The sequence below is a fragment of the Panthera tigris genome, chromosome F2 (assembly GCF_018350195.1).
Source record: "Panthera tigris isolate Pti1 chromosome F2, P.tigris_Pti1_mat1.1, whole genome shotgun sequence".
Taxonomy (NCBI): Eukaryota; Metazoa; Chordata; class Mammalia; order Carnivora; family Felidae; genus Panthera; species Panthera tigris.
Window position 1 is genome coordinate 62763593 of NC_056676.1, and position 25509 is coordinate 62789101.

Sequence of the window (25509 nt, forward strand, 5' to 3'; positions counted from 1 at the left end):
CTTCAGATAGTACCAGTTGAGTTTAATACTCAGAGCTTTGAATCAACTTATCAAAAGAAACTACTCCTCCAAAATTCAAAATATTTTTAAAAGAGACTGGTGACAGAGGGTATTCTGGAGGTCTTCTGGTTCTCTTGCCCTCTGCCCTTCTGATTTCCCAGAGATGTGTACCTAAACTATCTCATCCAGGCCACTATGGCTGAATAGCATGGATGTTCCTTTGACTATATGAATTATATTCAACAAGGAAGAAGGCCCAATACAGAAAATGTATACTTTTCATGCATGAATATACCAGAAGCAAACACTCTAATTTATAAGTGAAATGAAGGCCAAATAAAACCAGAAAAAAACTGAATGTGTGATTTATTATATTTAAGATTGGTCTAAAAGGCTTAAATATGTCTGTCATAATTAACAGTAAATGAATGCAACTTTACAAAATCAGTATTTCAATACAGTACAGGACTAAATGTGGCAACTGTGCACTGGAAAATTAATATTTCCTCAATGCAAATATCAAATTTGCAGCACCATTTAGAAGCTTCCACTAAAAATGCAAGCTGCAGTATTTATTACAAGCTCTACTCGGAACATAAGACTACCTAAATCAAGCGTGAGAGAAAAACAGTGGAGTCATTCAAGCGTAATATGTCAGATTTGGTACAGGATTAAAACACTAACATTTTTTTTAATGTCCTCGTTTCAAATTAATAAATACAAAAACAATATAAAAATATACACCAGTTGATAAGACTGCACTGCAGATGGTCAGATCGTTAAATCTCACTCTCGTATGTATGCAGGTATGTCTTTAGCGTCAGAATTTCTGGATAGCTGCGACTGGTCTTTCGGAAGAAATCCAGACTGGTGAGATGTTCAATGTCCCGCACCCGAGCTGTGTGCATCTTTATGAGTTCTTCGACCCATTTCGACTCGTCCTCTGAGCTCTGCAATGGAAACAGAATACAATCAGAGTCACAATTTTCCAGAGGAGGTTCTCCAGATGATCAATTTGGTGCAGGTCCACAAACGACCCCTCCATAGTCCTGCACCCAGAGCCAGCGCCTGTGATTCCTTCCTGGCCTCCCTGGCCACTCTACCACATTCCTGTTGGTAACACACCACAAATACCTGTCCTTGGCTGTTAACATTTTTGACAGCAATTAGCTGTACCAAATAAATGAGACATGTGGTGTGAAAGGGCCTTTGACTCAATAGGTTTTCAGAACATAAATCCAAATTACAAAAACCAAAGGCCCTGGAGAATTCAGTAATTACTTTCTTCCCCCGCTGCTGTCAAGCTGCAATGTTGGGCACAGAGCAGCTTGGAATGCTCTTCTGGCTCCTAAGGAAAGTGAAGAGCTTACGCTCAATGCACAGAATTTCGCGTGTGCGTTCCTGGTCTTTCAGAAGAACCTGCAATATCAAGTACATCATCTATTAAATTGCAATGAATTGATATTCAAATAATGAGTTCAACTTAAAGCAGCTCAAGATACACCTGGTATTTGGGGGCCCAACAGGCCTGGGTTGGAATTGTGGCTTTACCACTTCCTGGCTATGAGACCTTGGCAACCCACTTGACCTCTCTAGACTTTCTTCATTGGCTCACAAGGAAAATAATGCTGACTTCAGCAGCTCCCTGGAAAGTAGGAAGAAGAGAAAGGAAGAAGGGGAACAAAAGACAAATTAGGGAAACATCATAGAGAAGAGGAAGGAAATCTCTTTCTGCCTTAGCTACTTGCCAAGACTGTCTCATTAGCACAAATTCCAGATGAAAGACATCCGGATGTCCCACACCAAACAATTTATTTGTGTCTCAGTTGAAATTAAAAGGTACCTTTAGGACAAGTAATCCTTTATATTTTAAAAATACCTTCTTTCACTTTGGTGCGAAGTTGAGAGAAAGCATGAGATCTGAGAGCTCTGGGAATTGTGGGGGAAATGCCTACCTTCACTAGTAGACATGAGGCAGGAGGGCCTTTGCAAATAATTTCATTCCCAAATGCCCCCAGAACTGCAATGGCCCTCAAGAGCTGTTCCACAAGTTGAAGGGTGGCTGCGTGTCCAGGGCTGAGTATGTTCAGAAATGCCCTCGCCCAGGTCTTCCACCACCAGTGGTCTCAATGAACTCCCCACCAAAGTCCAAGAACCTGCAATGGGTTTTCTCGGAAAGCTCCAACCCACACAGACCTGGACAGGGAGCTACAGCAGCTTTTGCCAGTGCTAAATATGTACCACGAGGGTGTTGGTTCAGGAAACTGAGGCCTGGCCATCCCAGGCAAAATGAAGAAATAGGAAGAAATTGCTTTGCAGGCTGGGGAAGTAAGGATTTTAACCCTCCATGCCCCACCCTCCTAACCCAAGCTAACCAAGGTCTCTGCGATTCACAGGAAAAGACAGACCTAAATATAACTCTGCCCACAACGGTACTGACCAATCCTCAGTGCGACCATATAATTAACGAAGTAGGAGGTCTCCAAATGGATCAGGACCCCCTCAGAGTAAGGAGAGTAAGCATGAAGCTGTATTTTGGGAGAATTTTCATATTCAACTCTTTATTTGATTTTTCAGTGGTCTAATTTTTCCTCTTGTAAATGCAGTCATTTGAATGTAAAGACAAAGGGTAAAAAGGTTTTTCCTAATATAAATAGTGGCCAGCTGGGATTACAAGAATTCAGGGGGAAAATTGTCTTTTGCTAGTTCTTTCCTTGGGAAGTATTTGCCAATTTCATTCGAAGGGCATTTTCTTCTGGTTCTCACATGCTAAAATCTAGCCTGTCACTAGTCATTAGGAAATGCTGGCTATGCAACACAGGAAGAAAATATCTTCTGCCTGATGCTAGCTGGCAATCCACAAAAGTATTTGCTAGGAGAGACTCTAGGGTGAAATGCAAAACTAATAAAATTCAAATAAAAGTTCATGTGTACCAAGGGAAGAAGAGAAGGAAACATTTTAAAAATAAATAAATAAGTAAATAAACAAACAAACAAACAAACACCCACCCATGAACTTCTTTATTATCTTTCTTGCTATGGACATTTATTTTTCACCTGCCTTTTCTTCCTCACTTTCTCATAAGATTGTGAATTCAAGCCCCAGCAGTTTCATTTAAAAAAAAAAATTTTTTTTTAACGTTTATTTATTTTTGAGACAGGGAGAGACAGAGCATGAACGGGGGGGGGGGGGGTCAGAGAGAGGGAGACACAGAATCTGAAACAGGCTCCAGGCTCTGAGCTGTCAGCACAGAGCCCAACGCGGGGCTAGAACTCACGGACCGCGAGATCATGACCTGAGCCGAAGTCGGCCGCCCAACCGACTGAGCCACCCAGGCGCCCCAAGCCCCAGCAGTTTTAAAGTGACATTCACAGCAAGGACAGGTTTCTGTGTGGGCAGAATAAGAATAAGAAACATGCTGGCCATGAACTCTACAAGAAATATCTCTAAGCTCGGTGCAGAGTCAGGAGCCAGAAAGTGGAGGGAGACAGCTGTGAGGACATCTGTGGATTTCATTGGTCAGATGTACAATTTGGGGGTGACTGAAGAATGTCTTTGAACTCAGTGTCCCATCACCAAATTCCCCTGATGACAGAGAAACTTGAACACATACTCGCCAGGAATCTAGCTGTATCTTAAATGACCTGCTATCAGTCTGAAATGTCTTTGCAGTCTCTATCTTAAAAGTGCAAGGCAATTGTGAATTTCACTCCATAATATATGGGTTTAGTTTTTTGCACAAATTTTTACCTCTCCATAAGTTTTTAGGAAAACTAAAGTTCAAACAAAGTAGATCATGTTATACAGAGGCATGACATCCCCCTGGTACACCATTAGCCACCCTCGTGTTTCCGAAGAATCAAAATGGAGAAGGTCAAGTCGATAAGCTGACAACAGCTTGCCTTTCACTTGCAGTTCCCCTGCCTCTCCACCTCCTACCAAATTATCATACGATCTTATTGATCCTTCAGTATAATATTGCTGCCTTCTACTCTCTTTGTTACATTTCCAACACCACAACCTCACTTCCAGTTCTGTTCCTTCAATCCCGTGAATCTTGCCAAAGGACTTTGAACTCCAGGCTTGACCCTTTCCAACTTAAATTTATCTCCCTAAAGGAGAGCCCTGAAATGTTGCTCTTATGCACCAGCATTTTCCGTGGCTATTTAATGCTTGTGCAATAAGAAAGTTTCTAAGGTCCCAAGGTTCTACTGTGGAAATCTGATAAATTTTAAGGAGGATGGGCTTTTGAAGTCAGAGGACTTGAATCTACAGTTCTGTTCTCCTACTGACTAACCAGGTAACAATGTGCCAAACTTTTCAATGGGAGCGGGGAGAATAACACATATACCTGCCTCTCAGGATAATTAGATGATTAGAAATAATCTATGGAGAGGACCTGCCCAGTACTTGGGTGGTAACACATACTCAGCAAATGGTAGCGATTCTTACCTCTGCCACTACGGCTTCTATTACTACTACTTCAATTTAAAATTTATTCCAATCAACTTTTGTTTTGTTTTGTTTGGGGGGGGGGGTTGTTTTTTGTTTTGTGTGTGTGTGTGTGTGTGTGTGTGTGTGTGTGTGTTTATGTGTGTTTTGAGAGAGAAAGAGGGCTCAAGTGAGCGAGGAGCAGAGAGAGAGGAGAGAGAGAGAGAGAGAGAGAGAAGCCAGGGATCACCTGGGGCTCGCGTTCACCTAAAGCGGGGCTCAAGCTCACCTGAAGCGGGACTCGAACTCAAGCGCTGTGAGATCATGACCTGAGCCGAAGTCAGACGCTTAATGACTGAGCCACCCAGGCACCCTCCAAGCAGCTTTAAAAACCTTATCTCCCCCTATTACCCTCAATTCCAATATTCTGGTCAAGCTTAATTAGCTATCTTGGCCATATTTCAAATTTTGTATTTGTGTCCTGCATCCCTTATTTTGCTCTGAACATCCATAGCCTCAGTCTCCTCCCACAGCTGAAGCCCTAGTCCAAAATCGACCTTGCCCATGAAACTGATAACCTCTGTTGAAGCTATTCTCGTGGCTCTTTGCCTTGTAGGGTAGCAAAGTCTGCACCTGTTTTCTGCTCCCCCCTGCTGCAGGCTGCCTTGAGTAGTGCCTATGTTTGACACACTGTTGTTTCTCCCAGAGCACCACACACAGTTTAGGAACTGAGCAGTGCTTGCTGACTAAGATCCTCTTCTGTAGATTGTATCTCTGCTCCTGCTATTCTATAAAGCAAAATCATAGAGGTTACTGCTTCTAAAATCAATCTTGGAGCACAGTCTTTCTGTCACATCAAAGAGATCTGGGGAAGTGATGTGATGTGTCCCTGAGTGTAAGCAGAAAGAGGAGAGGGCCAGGAGCACACTGCATGGCTCCCACCCCCCTGCCAGGGGCCTTCTCGTGATGCCTTGCTGCCTCCACTTACGAATAAGGGTATTGGGTGTCATCTGCGCTGTTTGGGAATGGTGACCTGTTACAAGTGCCCTCAGAACTAGCAGCAAATGAAAAATCTGATTTATAAAGTATATACTCCCATCTTTATGTGTCTTTATAAAAAGTTTTTACTATAGAAATTTTTCAAATGCCCGCAAAAGTAGAAAGAATAATATAATGAACCCCTGTGAATTCTTATCTAGTTTCAACAATTATCAAAATGTTGCTATTTTTATCTTACCTTTACAAAATACATATGTCTTTTGCAAAACCAAAAACATTTGGGCATTTTATCATTTGACAAAATCAAACACCTAATCGGAACTACAATGAATGCACACTTCCATGCCTCCCCACACCCTTACACTGAAAATTCAAAAGCCATTCGAACACAAAGTTCTGAGGTGATAAGCAAAGGTCTTTTCTTCTTTCCACTTGGTTTTACTGTATAGTCCAAACGTCTTATAATAAGTGTATAAGAGTTTAATGGTGGGAATATAAATTAAGAAGCAAAGATGAATCATTTTAAAGGACTCTGTCTTTGAACTCACATTGCAGCTCTCCTCATTGTCTGGTCTGTGAGGGAGAATGAATGAAGAGACAGAGAGGGGGCCATCACACTTGTCGGCAGGCTGGGTGAAATCCAGGCAGCTGGTGATGATGCTGTAATAATGAGTTGGTACGGGAATGGAGCTGCCCTCCACATACCTGGAACAGGAAGGAAAAATAAAGTTACCACACATGTAATAGCTTTCTTGTTTAAATGGTGACCCACGAACATTGCCTAAGTCACGAAAATTAACTTCCATTCAACTGAATCATTTTTCACTTCTAAGAAAGTGGCCCACTTCTGTATTTTGAACCCAATGTTTTTATTGCCTGGAATTCCCTTTCTCTTAACTTGGCAGAGTGAAAACGATACTCCAGGCAAAGAAAACAGCTTGAACCAAGGATCAGACGCTGGACACAATGAACGGCTCAAGATAGTAGAAATGTGGGGCTGGAAGAGTCAATAAAAGCCAGACTTTGGAGGTTCTGAGGGCTACATTGTGGAATTTGGGTGTTATTGTTTAGGTAGTAAGGTCTCACTGAAGGTGTCTGTGGCAGGGAGAGTCATCATGAGATCCATGTTTCAGGAAGAGAACTTGCATAACATTGTATAAAGTGGACCTGAGGCAGGAGACGCCGAAGCTGGGGCAATAATAAGCCCTTTCAAACTACAATGAGATGCTGAGCTTGGTAGAGAAAACTCATTCACTCAAGGAAATACTAAGGACTAATGAGCTAGTGATGAGCGTAGAGATTGAAAAAAAAAAATCTTTTCCAGTAAACTGAAGTGCAGAAACTCACAATTCCTTACCTGGTTCTCTATTATCTTAATTTTAATCATTTTTAAAATACTGAAATTATGGCTAAAATGATAATTTTGGTTAAAAACTACAGCAATGAGGGGCGCCTGGGTGGCTCAGTTGGTTAAGCATCCGACTTCGGCTCAGGTCATGATCTCACGGTCCGTGAGTTCGAGCCCCGCGTCGGGCTCTGTGCTGACCGCTCAGAGCCTGGAGCCTGCTTCAGATTCTGTGTCTCCCTCTCTCTCTGCCCCTCCCCTGTTCATGCTCTGTCTCTCTCTGTCTCAAAAATAAAAATAAACGTTAAAATTAAAAAAAAAAAAAAAAACTACAGCAATGATCAGCAATAAAATAAATGTACAATTAAGTTGACATTTCTCGTATGGATGACTAGAAAGGGAGTAAGATAATTCCTATGTTATTAATTATGTGTATGAAAAAAATTGTTCGTAATTATCTGTAAATCACAATTAAACCTTCTCATCATTTGTGCCCCTCTGTTTCACACATGTATAAAATTAAATGACTTCTTATGAATTTGTCATATTTGTATCTACTTCCCTTCTCCATTGAACTGTTAGCTCCTTCTGAGCAAGTATGCCTTATCTTTTTATAATCTCCCCAACAGCATCACGGAGAAGGGTAGAAACAACTAGATTTTACAAAAGTCTCCATGGAATTTCCTATTAAGATATACTGACCCGGAAATCTAAGGGGTTCCAAAAGTCTCCTCAAATAATGGAGATGAGGGAAAATTATCATCTTTCCACTGACGAGTTGATAAAGAATAAATGACAAATTAAAAAAAAATCTTTTGATACTTTTCTCTCATGGAATGGAAAAGTACATTTATTTACCACAAAACTCCATTCCATTCCAACCACCAATAAGACATTTAATCAAGCGTCCAAAAGCACTGAAGAAATTACAAGGAGATTCAAAGAGCAAAGGCCTTTAGGTCTATCAGCTCTTCTCTAGTACGTGAATATTTGAAAAAGAGCCTTGAATGAGATCTTAGAATTTAAAAACACACACTGAGTGGAAAAGACAAACTTACTGTTTGATTTTGTCCTGTGTGTCATGTAAGCCATCATAGTCATAGTCAAAAATTGGTCCACTTATCACATTAACTCCATTTCTTTCTGAAGCATATTTCTTCACCAATACCCTTTGGAAATAATTCCAGACTCCTGCGGGGGGAAAAAATCTGTTCTTCATGATCAAAACTCCTTGCTTTGGTCAAATTCTCTCTGGGATCAGCCACATGTCATAAGCCAAGAGACAGTAGAGCTCCTGCGATTCTTGAAAAGAATTCATCCTGAAGTACCAGCTGTGTGTGTCATTTATGAACGAGCAGAGAGAAAGGCATGGAGACACCAGTAGGGGAGTTTAACCCAGCCCAATAAGTCGGGGGAGGGTTCCTCAATGAAGTGGGTACTGAGCTGAGATCTAAAGGATAAGTGGATGCTTTACAGGCAAAGACACGGAAACAGAACAGGCAAGGGGAATCGTGTGGTCGAAAGAGGAAGGACAGTGTTTGTGAGAAACTGAAAAAAAGGCCTTAATCTACTTTTTCTTCCTTCATGATCTCATAGATATACTTGTTCCCAAGTTTATGTCTCTGGCCCTGACCCTCCCAAGGAGCTCCAGACATGTTATCCAACCACCCATTTCAGGGGCCACTTGACCTAATGACCATGTCTGGCAAAAAAATGATCTAAACAAAATTCTTGGCCTTCATTCCCAATCCTGCTCTAACTCCCTGCTTTTCCATCAGGTAATGACACTCACTCACTCACATGTTCGGGTCCAAATCCTAGGAGTCATCCCTGACCTGGCTCCTTCTTTCCTACACACGTGAACAAGCCTTGTCAGTGCTACCTCTGAAATACACCCCCGTCATCCAAATCTGACCACTTTTCAACTATTTTCACTGCATCCATCCCGGTCTCAATTACTATCCTCTCTGCAAAGAACTACCACAAAAGACTACTTCCCAGGCTCCCAGTGAGAACCTCGCTCTTCCCTGCAGCCCACTATATAATAGCCACTCGGATCATTTTACACCATACCCAGAATGTGTCACACTCTTTCCAACTTCCCGTTTCTAACATTCCAGATGATGTATCACTGCAATTAGAATAAAATCCTAACCTTGCACCGTGGCCCCTGCCTACCTGCATGACTCTGTTTCCCCCTTCCCCCTCTGGTACATGGCTTTCTTCCCGTCTTCCCATTTGCCAAACTCATTTCAGATTAAGCTTTTGCATTTTCTCTTCCTTTCATCGGGAAAACTCCCTTATCTGTGCTTCTCTGGTTTCTTCTCCATCGCTCATTTCTCATTTTCAAGATCACCTCTGGAGGGGACTTCCTTGTCCACATTAGGTCCAGGTAATATTATAGTCAAGCAGAGAGAGGAGTGGAGAGGAACAGAGTGGGGAGAAAGGAAAGGCAAAAGAAGGGAATGACAGAGGACAGGAAATGCGAATAGTGAGTTGGTTCTGAAATGTTAGGTTTCACTGAACTACGTGCTACTCTACATGAGGGCTGTGAGGCTTGGGCTATTATCACTTCTTATCTCCCCCTGTGAAAAAGTACTTGGCTGTTTTTTCCCTAGTGCTTCTACCATTCTTTAGACCCTCTGATACTCTACTCAGAAAGAGCCGTCCACCGGAGCCAAAATACCACAGATAATTATTTGCAAGAGAGAAAGGAGGACCATGGGAGAAAAGTTCGAATGTTAAGCACAAAAACTGGAAAGGCAGAAAGGGAGAAAAATAACAATGAGAACAGTCAAAAGGCCAAACCCACAGAAACGTGGCATGTGAGAAAACCAGTCCCAGGGAAGAACAGGGAGCCCTCTGTGAAAGGCCTTTCGCCATGCCAGCCTCAGGGTGGTACCGTGTGTTTCCTTTATTGCTGCTTGGTCAAAAAAGCATCAGCAAAGAACAAAGAAATTCAGGAAACCCTGATGTGTGGACATTATGAAGATGCATTCCATGTAATATTATGACAAATCTATCTATGTCGGTTTCTGAAACGTTTCTCAGTTGGGACTAAGAAAAAACTAGGGAACTGCCTTTTAAAAGCATTCTTTAAATTTTCACGCTTAAGCAATGGATTCTACCTTTGAATTAACCTCCACTTACTAACTAGGACATCAAATAAACATTTTTTTCCTCTAAACCATGTTGGCCATTTCACTGATGTCAAATTCTGGAGGCTTGCCGCTGGAGATGACACTCCACAATCATGCATTCTGAATCTGACACTTCATTTCAGCCCAAGAGTCCTGGAACACAACCAGTGGTCCTCTGCCAAGTAGAAGTAGGTAGAGGTGCTTCCTTTTCCTACCTTTCCTATAAGAATATAAGTCTCCTCACAGTAAAAGGAGGTAAAAATTATCGCATAATGCTTTCTCTATCTTTGGATGGATGGATGGATGGATGGATGGATGGGTGGATGGATGGATGGGCAAATGAGTGAATTATCTGTTATCAGAAATAGAAAATGGATTATCCCATTGGACAATTACATCATATCCATATAAGCCATAGATGTCATGCAATAAAATCTCATAATTTTGTAAATGAGAGGTTAAATAGCATTTCTGTAATTATATAGCTAGTTGTCAGACTCCAGGGAAGTCAGTGTTTGGACCAGGGCTCCCTGTGCCAATACCATTCACGGCATCACTTTCACCCACAAATATTTACGTCACGTACAAAGACATTATGGGTGTTCAAAGAAACTAAAATAATTTACAAAGCCCTAAGACCATCTGAATTTAATACTCTGATGATTCAGAAGATCCTTTAAAGTTCTTCCTGGGTTTCAAGGTCAACATTCAGAATACATCATTACCATCCACCCTAAAGGGGGAAAGTTCTGGTGGCTTTTACTTTAACATTCAATAAATAAACGTAAGTGTTGTTAAACATCAAGTGGCCTCCAAAACAAAAGAAGACCCTTCTTAACCACCAATATAATGAGCATTGAAATAGAAGGAGCACCAGTTGAGAAGCAAAACACAAACTGGGTTTGGTTCAGTTTCTATCATTCGTGAATTGGGTCATGTCTTGTGACTTTAATTTTTTAATTGTAAACAAGAGACAAACAACCCACCAACCTCCCTCACAGATTCATATTTTGGATTAATAGTAGAGAATTTACGTTAAAGTTCTTCTACAATTACAAAGGCTAGACACATGAAATATATTATTATCAAACTTAATATAGAGGTAGAAAGGGTAAGTGGTAAATTTAGAAATATTTCTTTTCATAAATAATAGTTTACTAGGTAAATATCAGACTTACGTTTGAAAGCAGGATACATTGGAACCATATTGGTTACAAGGAAAGCATCATATTTAGCTTCCGGTGAAGAGCTCAGATCTAAATGTTAGGCAAACAAACAGTGTCCATTAGTTCCCAAAATCAACATCAATAAAAATGTAATCTACTAAAATGGTCTGAACAGTTTGAAGTGAATTGTGTATAGAACTACTCTTTTATTTCTACTCATTCCCTACTTTAAACAGTATTTCCCAGTTCCCCTCCCACTCAATCTCTTTTCTTCACCAATAGCTTTCTCCCCCAAATTTTTACAATGCTTTTTCTTCCTACCTTGTCTTGGGTCTACTAAGTATTATGTATATAGGTTTTAGAGTTTAAAAAATGTCATCAAGGTAATGAGAGATAATTAAAGTGCTTCCCATATTCTTTTTTTTTTATTTTATATATTTTTTTAATGTTTATTTACTTTTGAGAGAGACAGAGACAGAATGTGAGTGAGTTAGGGGCAGAGAGAGAGGGAGACACAGATCTGAAGCAGGATCCAGGCTCCAAGCTGTCAGCACAGAGCCCGACACGGGGCTCCAACTCACAAGCTGTGAAATCATGACCTGAGCCAAAGTGGGCCGCTCAACCGACTGAGCCACCCAGGAGCCCCAGGGCTTCCCATATTCTTAAGATATCACCTCTCTAGTATTTAAAACATTAATGTCCTAATGATATACCATTTTACTGTCAGATTCCCATTAATGATGTGAGGGGCACGCTATATATTCCCTTGCACTTCAGAATTCTGGAGAACAGGATTTGTGAAAGGTGGTCTGTTTTCTGACCAATTTTGGAAGTATCTCATAGAAGTTCAATTTTTCAATCTCTTGAGTGCTCCTCTTGAAGAAGACCACTGAAATCCTAACAGTCCAGATTCTACGAAATAATATCCCTCTAGAATGGTCAGATCCTGATATGCTAAAACTTACAAGGAGGGAAGAGGAATCCATAGGACATCTGTTTATCATTTTTGTAGGCCAAACAGCTTTGACTGAAACTCGGAGACACACGGACATCAGGCCGGACGCAGTTGGTCAGGTGCTCAGGGATGCCAGAGACCTCAGCCTGCATGTTGAGTCAGAGGTAGTTAGCAATGCCATCACAAAGACCATGCCAAACCAACAAGGAAATACCAAAACCACGTTGCTCTGTTACGAACAGCCAGAACCCAAACCCCTCTAGCTTTTACTGTAGCTCATACTTGGACGCTGACTCCTTAAAACGAGGCCTCCTCACCCAACCCCCCCAAAAACCAGCAAGGCTTCAGTTTTAAATATGGTAAGGCAGGAATTTGCAAAATCTTATTTTTTCTTAGTGGCAGAACACTTTTATCAGTCTTAAGTAAAGCCATAATATATAAAGCAGAAATTGCATTGTTGAAATAATGGATGGGATTCCATGGAAGACAGCCTTAAAAAATAACACTCTAAGAAAAAATATAGAAATACCCTCTATAAAAAGAGAGACTGCATAGAAATCTGTGCACCAGGGCATATGTACATGCACACCGTACAAACAAACAAGAAGCTGTGTTTGCAGCAGTAGAAGTGTTCCTTTGTAATCAGAAATTAAAAACATACTTCAACTGCCAAATAAACTTTTCTAATTCCATATATAAACTTACCTATCTCATCTTCACCAAAACTGAAACCCCAACATAAAATCTTTATTAAAAAACAGGATGTTGATAGGGAGGCTGTGCATGTGTGGGGCCACGGGTATATGGGAACTCTCTGTCCTTATTCAATTTTGCTGTGAACCTCAAGCTGCTCTAAAAAAATAAACTATTAAAACAAACAGTCAAATCTTGGCGGCTTCTGCAACTATCGGGCAATGGCAAACAGAGGAAAAGCAACAAGCGTTAGTATATACTTCCTTTAATACGTTGATAATTTAACATATTCCTATGAAGCTCTTAGAAGAACATTGAATAAAGTCTAATTCAAAATACTTTGCAGGACACCTGGGTGACTCAGTCGGTTACGCATCTGACTTTGGTTCAGGTCATGATCTTGTGGCTCATGAGTTCAAGCCCCGCGTCAGACTCTGTGCTAACAGCTCAAGGCCGGGAGCTTGTCTCGGATTCTGTGTCTCCCTCTCTCTCTCTGACCCTCCCCCACTCACACTCTGCCTCTCTCTCCTTCAAAAATAAATAAAGATTAAAAACAATACTCAGTAATAGATTCGATATAAAATTTCTTTCTTCAAGATAAATTAAAATCTTTTCTAAGACAAAATTCTGTTAAGCAAGCAATCATTACATTAATGCAAAGAATGTAATCGCATGAAGAGTATAAGCCCCAAAGCCCCAATTTTTTCAGTGACCTGTTTGGAAACGGTGTATGACGTCCAGAGTGGCATTAGGAATATTTCACTATAACCGCTTTCAAAGTCAGTGTGATACAAGATATCGTATCGAGTCCGATAAAGCACTGCAGGCCGTCCGTAGAGGAGGTGTCGCTCTAGGAAAGAGAACAAAAATTGTGTTAAACACACATTAAACTTTATATTAAATATGAAAGAAATATTGGAAGAGTCAAGTTGTCCATAATTTGCTTGCTTACTTATTAATAGTGTAGTTCCTTCTTCTTAATTTAATCAAGTTAGTTTCCCCTAACACTTTGTGGTTTATCTGATCACCTAAGCATGGGTCAAATCTTACAGTTATCAAAAGTATAATATAAATGCCATATTTATTTTAATACTGTCTTTAGTTGTAAAGAATTTTAATCTGTATAGGAATGAAACAATATAGGAAATTTTTAAACGATTCAGCTGAATGGAAGTCAATAGGAGTGATTTTTACACAATTAATTCATTTGACCCCTGGAAAGGCTCATCAAATTAGCCAATGATTTAATTAAGAGGAAGGCACTCTTTGATCATTATTTGCAAACTGCAACTCAAATAATGCATTATTTCAGCATAAACAGTGAGTAGTGATGAGCATTTAAAGTAAGCAGATTTGTCACATGGAGAAAAACTCTTTAGGTAAGAACTTAAAGGAACATGTATAGATAAAGTAAGTGGGCATTCAAGAGGGTGCTTTAAATACAGAGAGGGGAGGTCATCAGCTACCAAAGAGCTCGATTAAGACCATAAGAATGTAGACCTCCAAGAGAAAGCTCTCCTTTTGTGGGGTGGGGGGTGGGGGGGGGTGGAAAGAGGTCTGAAACCTTACTCTTTTAAGGAGATGGAAGTTTAGTGTGCAAACCTTCATTCCACACCCACAATAAGTGCCTGGAGTTTGATCTGCACATTTTGGATAGACTAAAGTCAGAACTTCCATAGATTCTTGGAAATTGGGGTCCTACGGACCAAAATATTTAGAGATTGAGGCTTAGGTAATTCACAATTCCCTAAGTTATCATCAAAAAAAAATGTTTATGATTATTTTTATTAGAGAAAATCAGTTCTGGTAATCACTTGTTAAATTATGTATACATGTTGCTTTAATTAAAGTATTACCATTCTATGCAAGTAACAGAGAAAACTCTTCGGAGAATATTTTGCAAGCCTTTCCCAAGTAGAACTGCTGACTTGAGGCAAAGGGGCCCACACCTAGTAAAGCAAAAGCCTGTTCTGGGTAATGTGGCTTCTTCAGCAAGCAGTCAATGTAGAAGCCTTTTTTAAGCTGCCAAATTTGGGGACCCACCCCTAAAAATTAGAACATAATATGATAACCTTATATAAACAAAATATAATGAACAAATAAAAAGCCAGCAAATCATAACAGTAGTACTTGGGGGCAGTTAACCAAGTCAGACTTTCCTTCAAAACTCAAACCAAACCTTTTCTAGGTTCAAAATTTCCATTAACGTTTTCCTTGTTTTCATTTTTGTTGCCTCTGAATTTCCTGGTTTCAGCTGGAAGCAGAAGTATCAAAATTCTTTGAGAAGCTATTCTCTTTTTATCATTCAAGTTTTAATGCTTACCAAACACATTCCTCCAAATTCAAATACAAGCCTAGCATCCAATCTATTCCATTAAGAGACAACAAAACAGCAGCCATGTTTTTCCATGCAATACCCCTCCTAAGAGCAGCCACCAACAGTAGTCTTGGGCAATCTAAAGATTCCACCAAACCTGGCTCCCCCTCCAGTCCTCATTTACTGGCATTCCTCCGCATAACAGCCCCTTCCATGAAGGCTGGTTTATTTATAACACTCTGGTCATAACCATCCTTAGCAATTCTATGCTATTACAATGTGATTCCTTTTCATTCTACTGGGAATGGCTTCTCCAACAGACCTGTCATGTCTCTCCCTTCAAATTTATCATTAATGTATTCTCCCTCATCAGACATTTACTGAGTACCTTCTTTGTGCCAGGCCTTTGGCTATAGAAGAGAGATGCTGGGCAAAGATAATTAAGTTACAGCTCTTACCTTCAAAAAAACTCACAGTTCAATGGGAGAGACCAACATGGTACAAATAACTCAAATGCAATATGATACACACTATATCAGAGATATCTACAGAGTGCAATGGGAACACAGAGCATGATGAATATCGTGGATGGGGATGAGGTGGCATCAGTACAGTCTTTACGGAATGCACAAAGATAAGCCAGGTTGACCCCAGCCTTCCCTGTCATAATTGGTAATAGTGCCCCTTTCCATACTCAAATGTGGATGACAAACAACAAGCTCACATAGTCCAGCCCCCATGGAAGTGATATGAAGAAGGGGGTTGGGGGGGGGGGACAAAAAGAAAAGAGACATCTTAAGATTCACTTTCTTTTGAAAGATTTCCTCAGTTGTTTCTTCATCTCTATTCACTCTTCTGCTCTGCGTGTATAGAAATGTGCACTGCAGGGTCGCCTGGGTGGCTCAGTCAGCTGCACGTCCGACCTCAGCTCAGGTCATGATCTCCTGGTTTGTGAGTTCGAGCCCCACGTCAGGCTCTGTGCTGATAGCTCAGAGCCTGGAGCCTGCTTTGGATTCTGTGTTTCCCCCTCTCTCTGCCCCTCCGGTGCTCATGCTCTCTCTCTCTCTCTCTCTAAAAAATAAACATAGAAAGAAAGAAAGAAAGAAAGAAAGAAAGAAAGAAAGAAAGAAAGAAAGAAAGAAAGAAAGAAAGAAAGATTGATGCACTGCAAGGGTGCCTGGGTGGCTCAGTTAAGTGTCCGACTTTGGCTCAGGACATGATCTCACAGTTTGTGAGTTTGAGCCCCAGGTTGAGTTCTGTGCTGACAGCTCAGAGCCTGGAGCCTGCTTCAGATTCTGTGTCTCTGTCTTTCTCTGCCCCTCCCTTGCTTGTGCGCTCTCTCTCTGTCTCTCTCTCAAAACTAAATAAACATTAAAAAAAATATATTTAAAGAAATGTGCACTTCATAGCTCCCAAGCTAAGCACATTTGCTGTTTTGGGCACATAGCTGAAGCACAAATATTTCATGATGTGATTTCTTCTCAATTGTTAACTGGACATATTTGGCATGAAGAAAAAAACAATATACTGGTTTTGATAGTTTCCTAAAATTCAACCACTTTCCCCAATTAACCCAAAGAATCTATTTGGGTCTTCCTGAAGCATAATTGCTTCATCTAAGCAAGAGACGAAATAATCTTTGCAGTAAGAAACACAAATTTATAGTCCAGAATCAAAATTTAGATCTTCCTTTTTCAGTTTATCAGAGTATCAACGGACCACTGATTCTTGGTTACAGCCTGACTCTGTTACTTTTTGTGACATTGTAGGCAAGCCACCGACTGCATTTCTGTTTAACAAAAAGTTCCTGTTTGAGCCATGAAAGTGTGCTTGAATCTCAGTCTCTGGCCATGTAAGATCTTCATCCTGAGACCAGCCACCCTGCAGATGAGCCTGCAACCTTCTACTTTAGAAACATGCTCCTCATGATTTCTTGATATGGGTCTAATGCATTCCATGTTTTCCCAGCTGGGTTCCTCCTCCATCAGATTCCAGACAGAGTCTTCATTCCATACCCAAGTTCCCTGTTTACAACACTTCTCTGGCATTTTGGGCATATTCAAGGTTCTCCTCCAGACACCACATTTGAAAAAATACTTGGAGGCATATCTTTTTAAGTGGTGTGGACTTTCCCAGGGCTCATTCTTTTGTCTTCCAAAATTTGGTCATCCAGACTGGAGTTTGTATTTTTTTCCCTCTCAGCTTCCTGATTCATATTCCCACAGATTAGCTGGCTGACTTGAGAGCCACATGAAAATCTTTTTTTTTTTTTGTCTTTTTTTTTTTTTTTTAAAAAACATTCACTCCCACAAAATATGCCCTTGGATTTTACCACATAATCTCTACTCAAGGTCTTTCCTTTTCCTGCATCCTTTCTCCTCCTTCCCCTTGCAAGTGCCTGCTATCATTTATTGCCACGTCAACCTCCCCTGAGATTTGATTCGATGCTTCTGTTCTTTCTTATCTCAACTCTTAAAGCACTATGCTATAATTCATCAACTGGCTAAATATCACAATAAAATAACAATTTCATAAGGACAGGATTTTATCTATCACTAGATCTCTACCTCTAACAATACCAAATGCATAATATCTACTTGGTAAATACTTGTTGAATAAATGGAAGCTTGTATTATTTTTTGAAACACTGTTCTTTATGACTGTCAAGGACTGACTTTCCACATATGACCTGCCTAATACAACCCTGAGAGACAGACTAGGCAGATCAATATCATCTCCATTTTACTAATGAAGGAACTGGAGGTTCATGATTTGTACGAGACAATTCAGCTACATAGCAGTACCCAGAATCTAGGCCTCCATCTTCCTGGTCCATTATTTTTCCTTAGCATTTTGGGCCGTCTCCAAGTGGATGCTAAGTGCTGGGTTATCTAAGGGAGGGTATGCTGGGATGAAGATCCAGCTACTCCCAGACGTGAGTTCTGCCTGAGTCATGACTGCTGCTAAGCTAATAAGGAATAGCAATATGCCTTGAAAAAGAAAAGCAAAGTTGGAGGCATCACACTTCTGGACAAGCTGTAGTGATTAAGACAGTATGGTACTGGCACAAAAATAGACACACAGATAAATGGAAAAGATAGAAAACCCAGAAATGAACTCATAACTATATGGTCAATTAATCTTTGACAAAGCAGGAAAGACTATCCAATGGAAAAAAGAGTCTTTTCAACAAACTGGATAGCAACATGGCAAAAGAATGAAAACTGGACCATTTTCTTACAACATACACCAAAATAAATTCAAAATGGATTAAAGACCTAATGTGAGACAGGAAACCATTAAAATCCTAGAGAAAACAGGCAGTAAATTCTTTGACATCGGCTGTAGCAACTTCTTACTAGATATGTCTCCTGAGGCAAGGGAAACAAAAGCAAAAACAAACTATTGGGACTTCATCAAAATAAAAAGCTTCTGCGCAATGAAGGAAATAATCAACAAAACTAAAAGGCGACCTATGGAATGGGAGAAGATATTTGCAATGACATATTTGATAAAGGGTTAGTATCCAAAATATATAAAGAATTATAATTCAACACCCCCCCAAAACAAATAATCCAAATAAAATTGAGCAGAAAACATGAATAGACATTTTTCCAAAGAAAACATACAGATGGCCAACAGACACATGAAAAGATGCTCATCATCATCATCAGGAAAATGCAAATCAAAACTACAATGAGATATCACCTTACACCTGTCAGAATGGCTAAAATCAACACAACACAAGAAACAACAGATGTTGGCAAGGATATGGAAGAAAAAGAATCCTCATGCACTGTTGGTGGGAATGCAAACTGGTGAAGCCACTGTGGAAAATAATATGGAGGCTCTTCAAAAAAGTTAAAAATAGAACTACCCTACTCTCTAGCAATTGCACTACTAGGTATTTACCCAAAGAATACAAAAACACTAATTTGAAGGAATACATGCATTCCAATCTTTATAGCAGCATTATCTATAATAGCCAAATTATGGACACAGCCCAAATGTCTATCAAGTGATGAATGCATAAAAGTGGTATATATATAGTGGAATGTTACTCGGCCATAAAAAATAATGAAATCTTGATATCCGCAATGACTCGGATGGAGCTAGAGAGTATTATGCTAAGCAAAATAAGTCAGAGAAAGAACAAATGCCATATGATTTCACTCCTATGTAGAATTTAAGAAACAATATAAATGATCATAGGGGAAAAAAAGAGAGAGGCCAACCAAGAAACAGACTCTTAACTATAGAGAACAAACTGATGGTTACCAGAGAGAGGTGGGTGGAGGGGTGGGCTTAAAGAGTGTACTTGTTGTGATGAGCACTGGGTGTTGTACAGAAGTGCTGAATCACTAAATTGTACACCTGAAACTAACATTACGATTACATCGTACATTAACTAACTGGAATTTAAATAAATTTAAAGAAATTAATTCTTTTATTTAAAAAAAAATTTTTTTTTAACGTTTATTTATTTTTGAGACAGAGAGAGACAGAGCATGAACAGGGGAGGGGCAGAGAGAGAGGGAGACACAGAATCCGAAACAGGCTCCAGGCTCTGAGCTGTCAGCACAGAGCCCGACGCGGGGCTCGAACTCACGGACCGTGAGATCATGACCTGAGCCGAAGTCGGACGCTCAACCGACCGAGCCACCCAGGCGCCCCAAGAAATTAATTCTTAAAAAAGAGAACAGCAGGGGTTCCTGGATGACTTAGTTGGTTAACTGTCCAACTCGTGATTTCAGCTCAGGTCATGATCTCATGGTTCATGGGCTTGAGCTCCACATGGGGCTCTGTACTGGGAGCATGGAGTCTCCCTGGGATTCTCTTTCTCCCTCTCTCTGTCTCTCTCTGCCTCTCCCCTGCTCACACTTGAGCGTGCTCTTTCTCTCTCACACACAAAATAAATAAATAAACATCAGTTAATTAATTAATTAATTAATTAATTAAAATGTAAAAAGAGCGGCAATTTGTATCAAAGCGTCTAGTACTTCAGAAACAACTTCCAAACCCTGATAAGCGCTGAGTTTCTCTGGACACTTCGTCTTCATTCCAACCCTTGGAATAAGAAGCATTTATAGAGAAAAGCACAGGGCTGTTGTATCACACAGACCTGGAATCAAATCTCATCTCAGCTTTTGATAGCTCTGTGATTCCGTAACTTAACCTCCCAAAGCTTCACATCTCACTGGGATGTTGCATTGTTTAGAGGCAAAAGTGTAAATTGCCCAGCTTAGTCTTGACCCAAAGTGGCTGTGGTTGTAGTGATTTTGTAAAGAACATATGCTCTACCTCAGTAGCAGCAAGGAACACTGGTAGGCAAAGGTTATTAAAATTCAGTGTCAATTGTAAAGAATTATACTATGTATTGATTTCTTCCAAATCTTCCCCAACACACATGCACACACACACACACACACACAAGGATACACACACAGAGAAGCACAAGCATATCTCCTACTTTCTCTAGCACGGCTAACATCTCCAGAAATAACAAAAATTAGAAATATCTCAGAATTGGAAAGAGCTACAAAGACTGCCTGTCTAGCCTAGTCTCTTTATGCTTTAAGGTTAATAAGAATTATGAGTGTTTCAGTCATTTATCCATCCAAACTAACTTCTTACTGTGTGTGTGATAAAGAGTCCAATGTATACAGTGTTAAAATGATTTTTAATTACTTTTTTCACAAAGGTGATAGTGAATATGAATCTAACAAAATATAAACCATTTTTATATAAATGTAAATAGAATAAAGACTAAGGTGAAAATGAATAGTATAATTATTCTTAAAGTGAAAATTATACCTGATTATGATGCCCAAATTGCTTGCTATGAGAGATTTAAAATTTTTCATTTTGCTCATTCATTCGTCTATTGACTCAATGGTTCAAAGAAATCAGCTTTCATTGCACAGTAAGTTTGCTAAGACATTATGTACATGTGATTTGGAAACCACAGTCATGCAACTAAAATCCAGAATTCCCCACAAATCTAGAAACATTAAGGCTTTAGCAAGCAGTTTAGATTGCTGTTTTTCCTCTTTATTTTAGTGAAAGACTTGATCCTATAACAGTTTAAATATTTAGAGCAAAAGATTGCCTAAGATTAATTTAATATGCCTCAAGTATCCCCTGGGCTGTTTCACTACCATAACGTACAACTTGTACATGTGTGTTAAGTATGAGAGGGTTTGCAGCATATAACATTAAAATAGCCACACATGAATATTACAAATGGAATATGTACAACACGTGGTTTCTTAAAAAAAATTAGCTACCCGCAGGTGTGTTTAAAAAGAACTAGGAATAAAAATAATCCAACTTTACATTTGTGTAGAATTTTAGGTTCACAAAATACGAAACTTCTATATTTATGTATAGAAGTCTCAATATATATTCAAAGATATTCAGAAGGGAGAAGTAATACTCTGAACATAACATGCACATGCACTTACACACACAATGACTCGAATTCATGAAGTTTTACTCTGGTGGAGCAGACATCCGATATTTCAAGTGGGAGATGAGATTTATGACCCAGGAAACACCATAAAGACCTGAGATAACTCTGACCAAGAAAATGTCACTTTGCAGCTTAATAAATGACTAAGTTATGACCCTTAAGGAGACAAAGACCAAGAGACAGAGTTACAAAAGGACAGGGGGAGAGAATACTGAGGCTTATACATATCCCAAAATCCAAACAAGGAAATGCTTTGCACATAATAAGTCAATGGTATATAATTATTTTTATTCCATGCAATAGTTCTAAAGTCTCCCTTATATCATTAAAGACTGTCCCACTAGGTCATGAGCAAACCAAAGAGATACGCTACCGTGATCCTCCCCTAACATTTTATGCCACCATTGTGATGTCACATGCAGGAAACTATCAGTGACACGGCTGACAAAACCAAATGATGTCTCAGAGAAATCAGTTCCCAGCCCAGGGTGGGCGCTCAACAAACACCTGTGAAGGTCCATTTCCACGAAAGCATATCAAGTTTAAGCTTCAGTGATGTAAAATCATCTTGAAACAAGACACTTCTGTTCACCTCTGAGTATTGCTTGGGGCAGGGGGCTCCTTCAATCCTGAAAGTCAGTGATTCACCTAAAAGATGCTTATTTTCATGCTCAGACGTTTGAGAGTACTCTTTATGCTGAGTTGTGAGACTGATTTTGTCACATGAGCACACTGTCACCAACAAGTTAAATGCATGATTTTTTTTCCCAAAATGGAAATGCCTCAGTATCATGAACAGCCAGATCCTGAACCAGCATAAATACGAGTCAATTAAAAGTTATTATAACTAACTATTTTACTGGTGTCTCTCTTTTTTTTTAGCTTATTTATTTTTGAGAGAGAGAGAGAGAGAGAGAGAATGAGAGAACAAGCCAGGGAGGGGCAGAGGGAGAGGGAGACACAGAATCCGAAGCAGGTTCCAGGCTCTGAGCTGACAGTGCAGAGCCTGATGTGGGGCTTGAACCCATGAACCATGAGATCATGATCTGAGCCAAAGTCAGATGATCAACTGACTGAGCCACCGAGGCACCTCTTATTGGTGCCTTCCATAAGAGAAACATCTTACTACTATTTCTCTGACTTGGTGATGGAATATTTGAAAAACTCAAATCATGAGACTCTGTACCCATTTACCCTGTCAACATTCCAGTTTTTCTAATTATAATGACCCTGTGGTTCACCAGCAGCTAGATGTCAAACATTTCAAATCACTTCTAGAGTTTGTGGAGGATTTGTATACCTTCTACTAAGTCCTATTTTTCAAAGCTGTTTATCCAACTACATGCCCAAGAGTCTGTGTGTTCTTTGCTCAAAGAGAGAAAAGGGAGGGTGGTGAGACAAAAAGGCAAAAAGGAGGAAGATGAGGATCTTTATCAAAAGGGAAAATAAGTCAGGGGCGCCTTGGTGGCTCAGTCGGTTAAGCATCCGACTTCGGCTCAAGTCATGATCTCACAGTTTGTGGGTTCGAGCCCCACATCAGGCTCTGTGCTGACAGCTCAGAGCTTGGGGCCTGCTTCTGATTCTGTGTCCCCCCCCCTCTCTCTCTCTGCCCCTCCCCTGCTTGCCCTCTTTCTCTCTCCACCTCTCAAAAATGAATAAACATTTTTTAAAAAATGTTTTAAGGGAAAATAAGTCAAGTAAATAAAATCTACTGGTTTCCTTGTTCTTTACTTAACCAGACTGAAAATAACACATATGATAAACAGGACCCTATGTAAGCTAATAGCTCAAACAATGCTCTCAGAAGGATTGACAACGTGCATTTGCTGCCTGACTTGGAGCTGTTGTGTTGAGTTCTATCTGCTTTTTAACATATTTTTCATCATTCATTTGCTGTTTGCTATCCCATCTACTGCAGTAACCTACCTTGGAGCCTTTCCCTCCCCTTCTATTTTCTTCTTATTTTCTGGAATTTCAAAACCAGAAGGAAGAGTTTGTGAGGTAGATGGCACCATTGTTCCTTATTATTTACTGCCCTTTCGTAAAGGAGTATATACTACCACCCATTGGCATGTATCTTGCAGGACGGCATCCCTGTGGAAAGAATACTTCCCTCCTCCATCGGTTTCATGTGCTCTGGCTTCACCAGCCAACTGTGAATGGTAATGACAGATGCCTCATAAAAGCAGAAGCATTGAGGGGCGCCCGGGTGGCTCAGTCAGTTGAGCTTCCGACTCTTGATTTCGGCTTAGGTCATGATCGTGGGGTTGAGCCCCATGTCGGGTTCTGCACTAAGCGTGGAGCCTGCTTAAGATTCTCTCTCTCCCTCTGCCCCTCTCCCCCATTCACACTCTCTTTCTCTCTCTCAGATAAAAAAAAAAAAATAATAATAATAATAATAGAAAGAAGAAGCCTTGAGACCCACTGCATGGTTCTGGCATTCGTCTCTTCCCTCTGCCATGAGAAGGGCATGTCCCAGCTAGGGGCTGTTCCTGCAGCTTGGATTCCAGAATAAAGAGTTCCCAGAGCCACACTTGGCCTAGAGTCAGCATACCGAAATGTGAACAAGAAATGCAGCTTTCTTGGTACAAACCACTGAGACTCTCTTCTTTAGTCACAATCTTGCAAAAGTTGACTAATACATGCATGTTATCATTGTACACTGCATTTTATGTACAATATACAAACAAAAGGAGAATTAGAGGGCTCAAGATGATCCTCATATAAAGAGGGAGTTCTGATACAGTTCATTCTGCATATCTCTCCCGACCACAACACATTCCTTGCTTCTCCAGGTACATAAGCTTCAGCATAAGTACCAGCTGCTATTATTTATACTGTGACTTCCAGTCCCTTCAGAGAAGTCCCCAACGGCACCTTCACTTATGACCCAACAGATACACAATGGTATGTCTGTTTTTCAGAGAGCCTAAAAGCTATTGAGAAACAAAAAAGCTAATGGAATTTTTCTAGCTATTTAAAGCTGGCATCTTGTGTACATAGAATAAACCAATACCCTTGGCCAGATGGATATTAAAATCACGTTGCAACTCCAATTTTAATTTTCAAAAATATTGTGCTTACACTGTGAAGTAAATAAGAGGTCTCTTCAATTTTTGAAAACTGAAAAACAAAACTTATCTGATTGTTTTTCCCATCAACTCCTCACCTTCTGTGGACCCTTTTATATGAAGGCGTTTGTTGAGTTCATCCAATTTGTTCTTCATGTGTGAAAACCAGAAAAGGAAAGGAGAAAAAAAAAGCAAATCAGAAATGTCCTGTCTTTCCTGCATGCTTCTCTCTACTTAGTATCTTGCTAAATTCAAAACAGGACCCTAAATTCCATCAGTATCATAAGCCCTGTAGAGGAATTACTGTTTTATCTCAAGCTGACATTCCAGGCTTCACCTCCCAGTGGATCTGTGGCCACGAGCACCTTCTTTAATCTTTCCATGACTCTGTTTCCTTTCCCTCAAACTGTGGACACTCATGGAACCAGGCTCCCAAATTGGGGAGAATAATGATTTGGGTACCTATACACGTAAATTAATTAGAATAGTGCCTCAATATTTCAGATTAATCCTAGGTACACTAAAGTGATTCCCAAACTGATTTATGAAGTCACTTTTCCAAGGTTGGAAAGTAATGGCTCAGCAATTCTATCTGTCATTATATACCCTAGGGACACTAGCATATGTGTACGAGAAGACTGGCAATAATGTCTACTGCGGCATTGTTCGGAGATGCTAACAACTGGAAATTACCAAATGTTCTCAAATAGGAAAAGGAAAAAAATCATTATGGTGTGTTTACACAATGAAATATTAACTATTAGCGGTAAAAAATGAACGAGCTAAAACTCATGTATTAATGAACAAAATAACTGCAGAATACATATAGTATAACAGCGTTCACATACAAATGTATAATATGCAAAACTATACCATAAGTTATTTTAGGGAATTATATCAAAGATTAATTAATATATTA

General features: G+C 39.9%; 1 protein-coding gene across 7 annotated transcripts in view; it reads right to left on the reverse strand.

Annotated features, from left to right (window-relative positions):
• Positions 1 to 349: 349 nt before the first annotated feature.
• ENPP2 (ectonucleotide pyrophosphatase/phosphodiesterase 2) overlaps positions 350 to 25509 on the reverse strand; it is a 110784-nt gene continuing 85624 nt past the window's right edge. For 4 of the 7 annotated variants that reach the window (XM_042972775.1, XM_015534609.2, XM_015534608.2 and 1 more), the window contains 8 exons: positions 24689 to 24740; positions 14910 to 14984; positions 13444 to 13580; positions 12048 to 12183; positions 11095 to 11172; positions 7835 to 7967; positions 5980 to 6136; positions 350 to 950 (listed from right to left, as the gene is read on the reverse strand). In XM_042972775.1, coding sequence (XP_042828709.1) covers positions 780 to 950; positions 5980 to 6136; positions 7835 to 7967; positions 11095 to 11172; positions 12048 to 12183; positions 13444 to 13580; positions 14910 to 14984; positions 24689 to 24740 — 939 coding nt within the window. In that variant the 3' untranslated portion in view covers positions 350 to 779. The remainder of the gene's footprint in view (positions 951 to 5979; positions 6137 to 7834; positions 7968 to 11094; positions 11173 to 12047; positions 12184 to 13443; positions 13581 to 14909; positions 14985 to 24688; positions 24741 to 25509) is intronic. The other 3 variants (XM_015534610.2, XM_007075585.3, XM_007075584.3) reach the window with 1 other exon arrangement.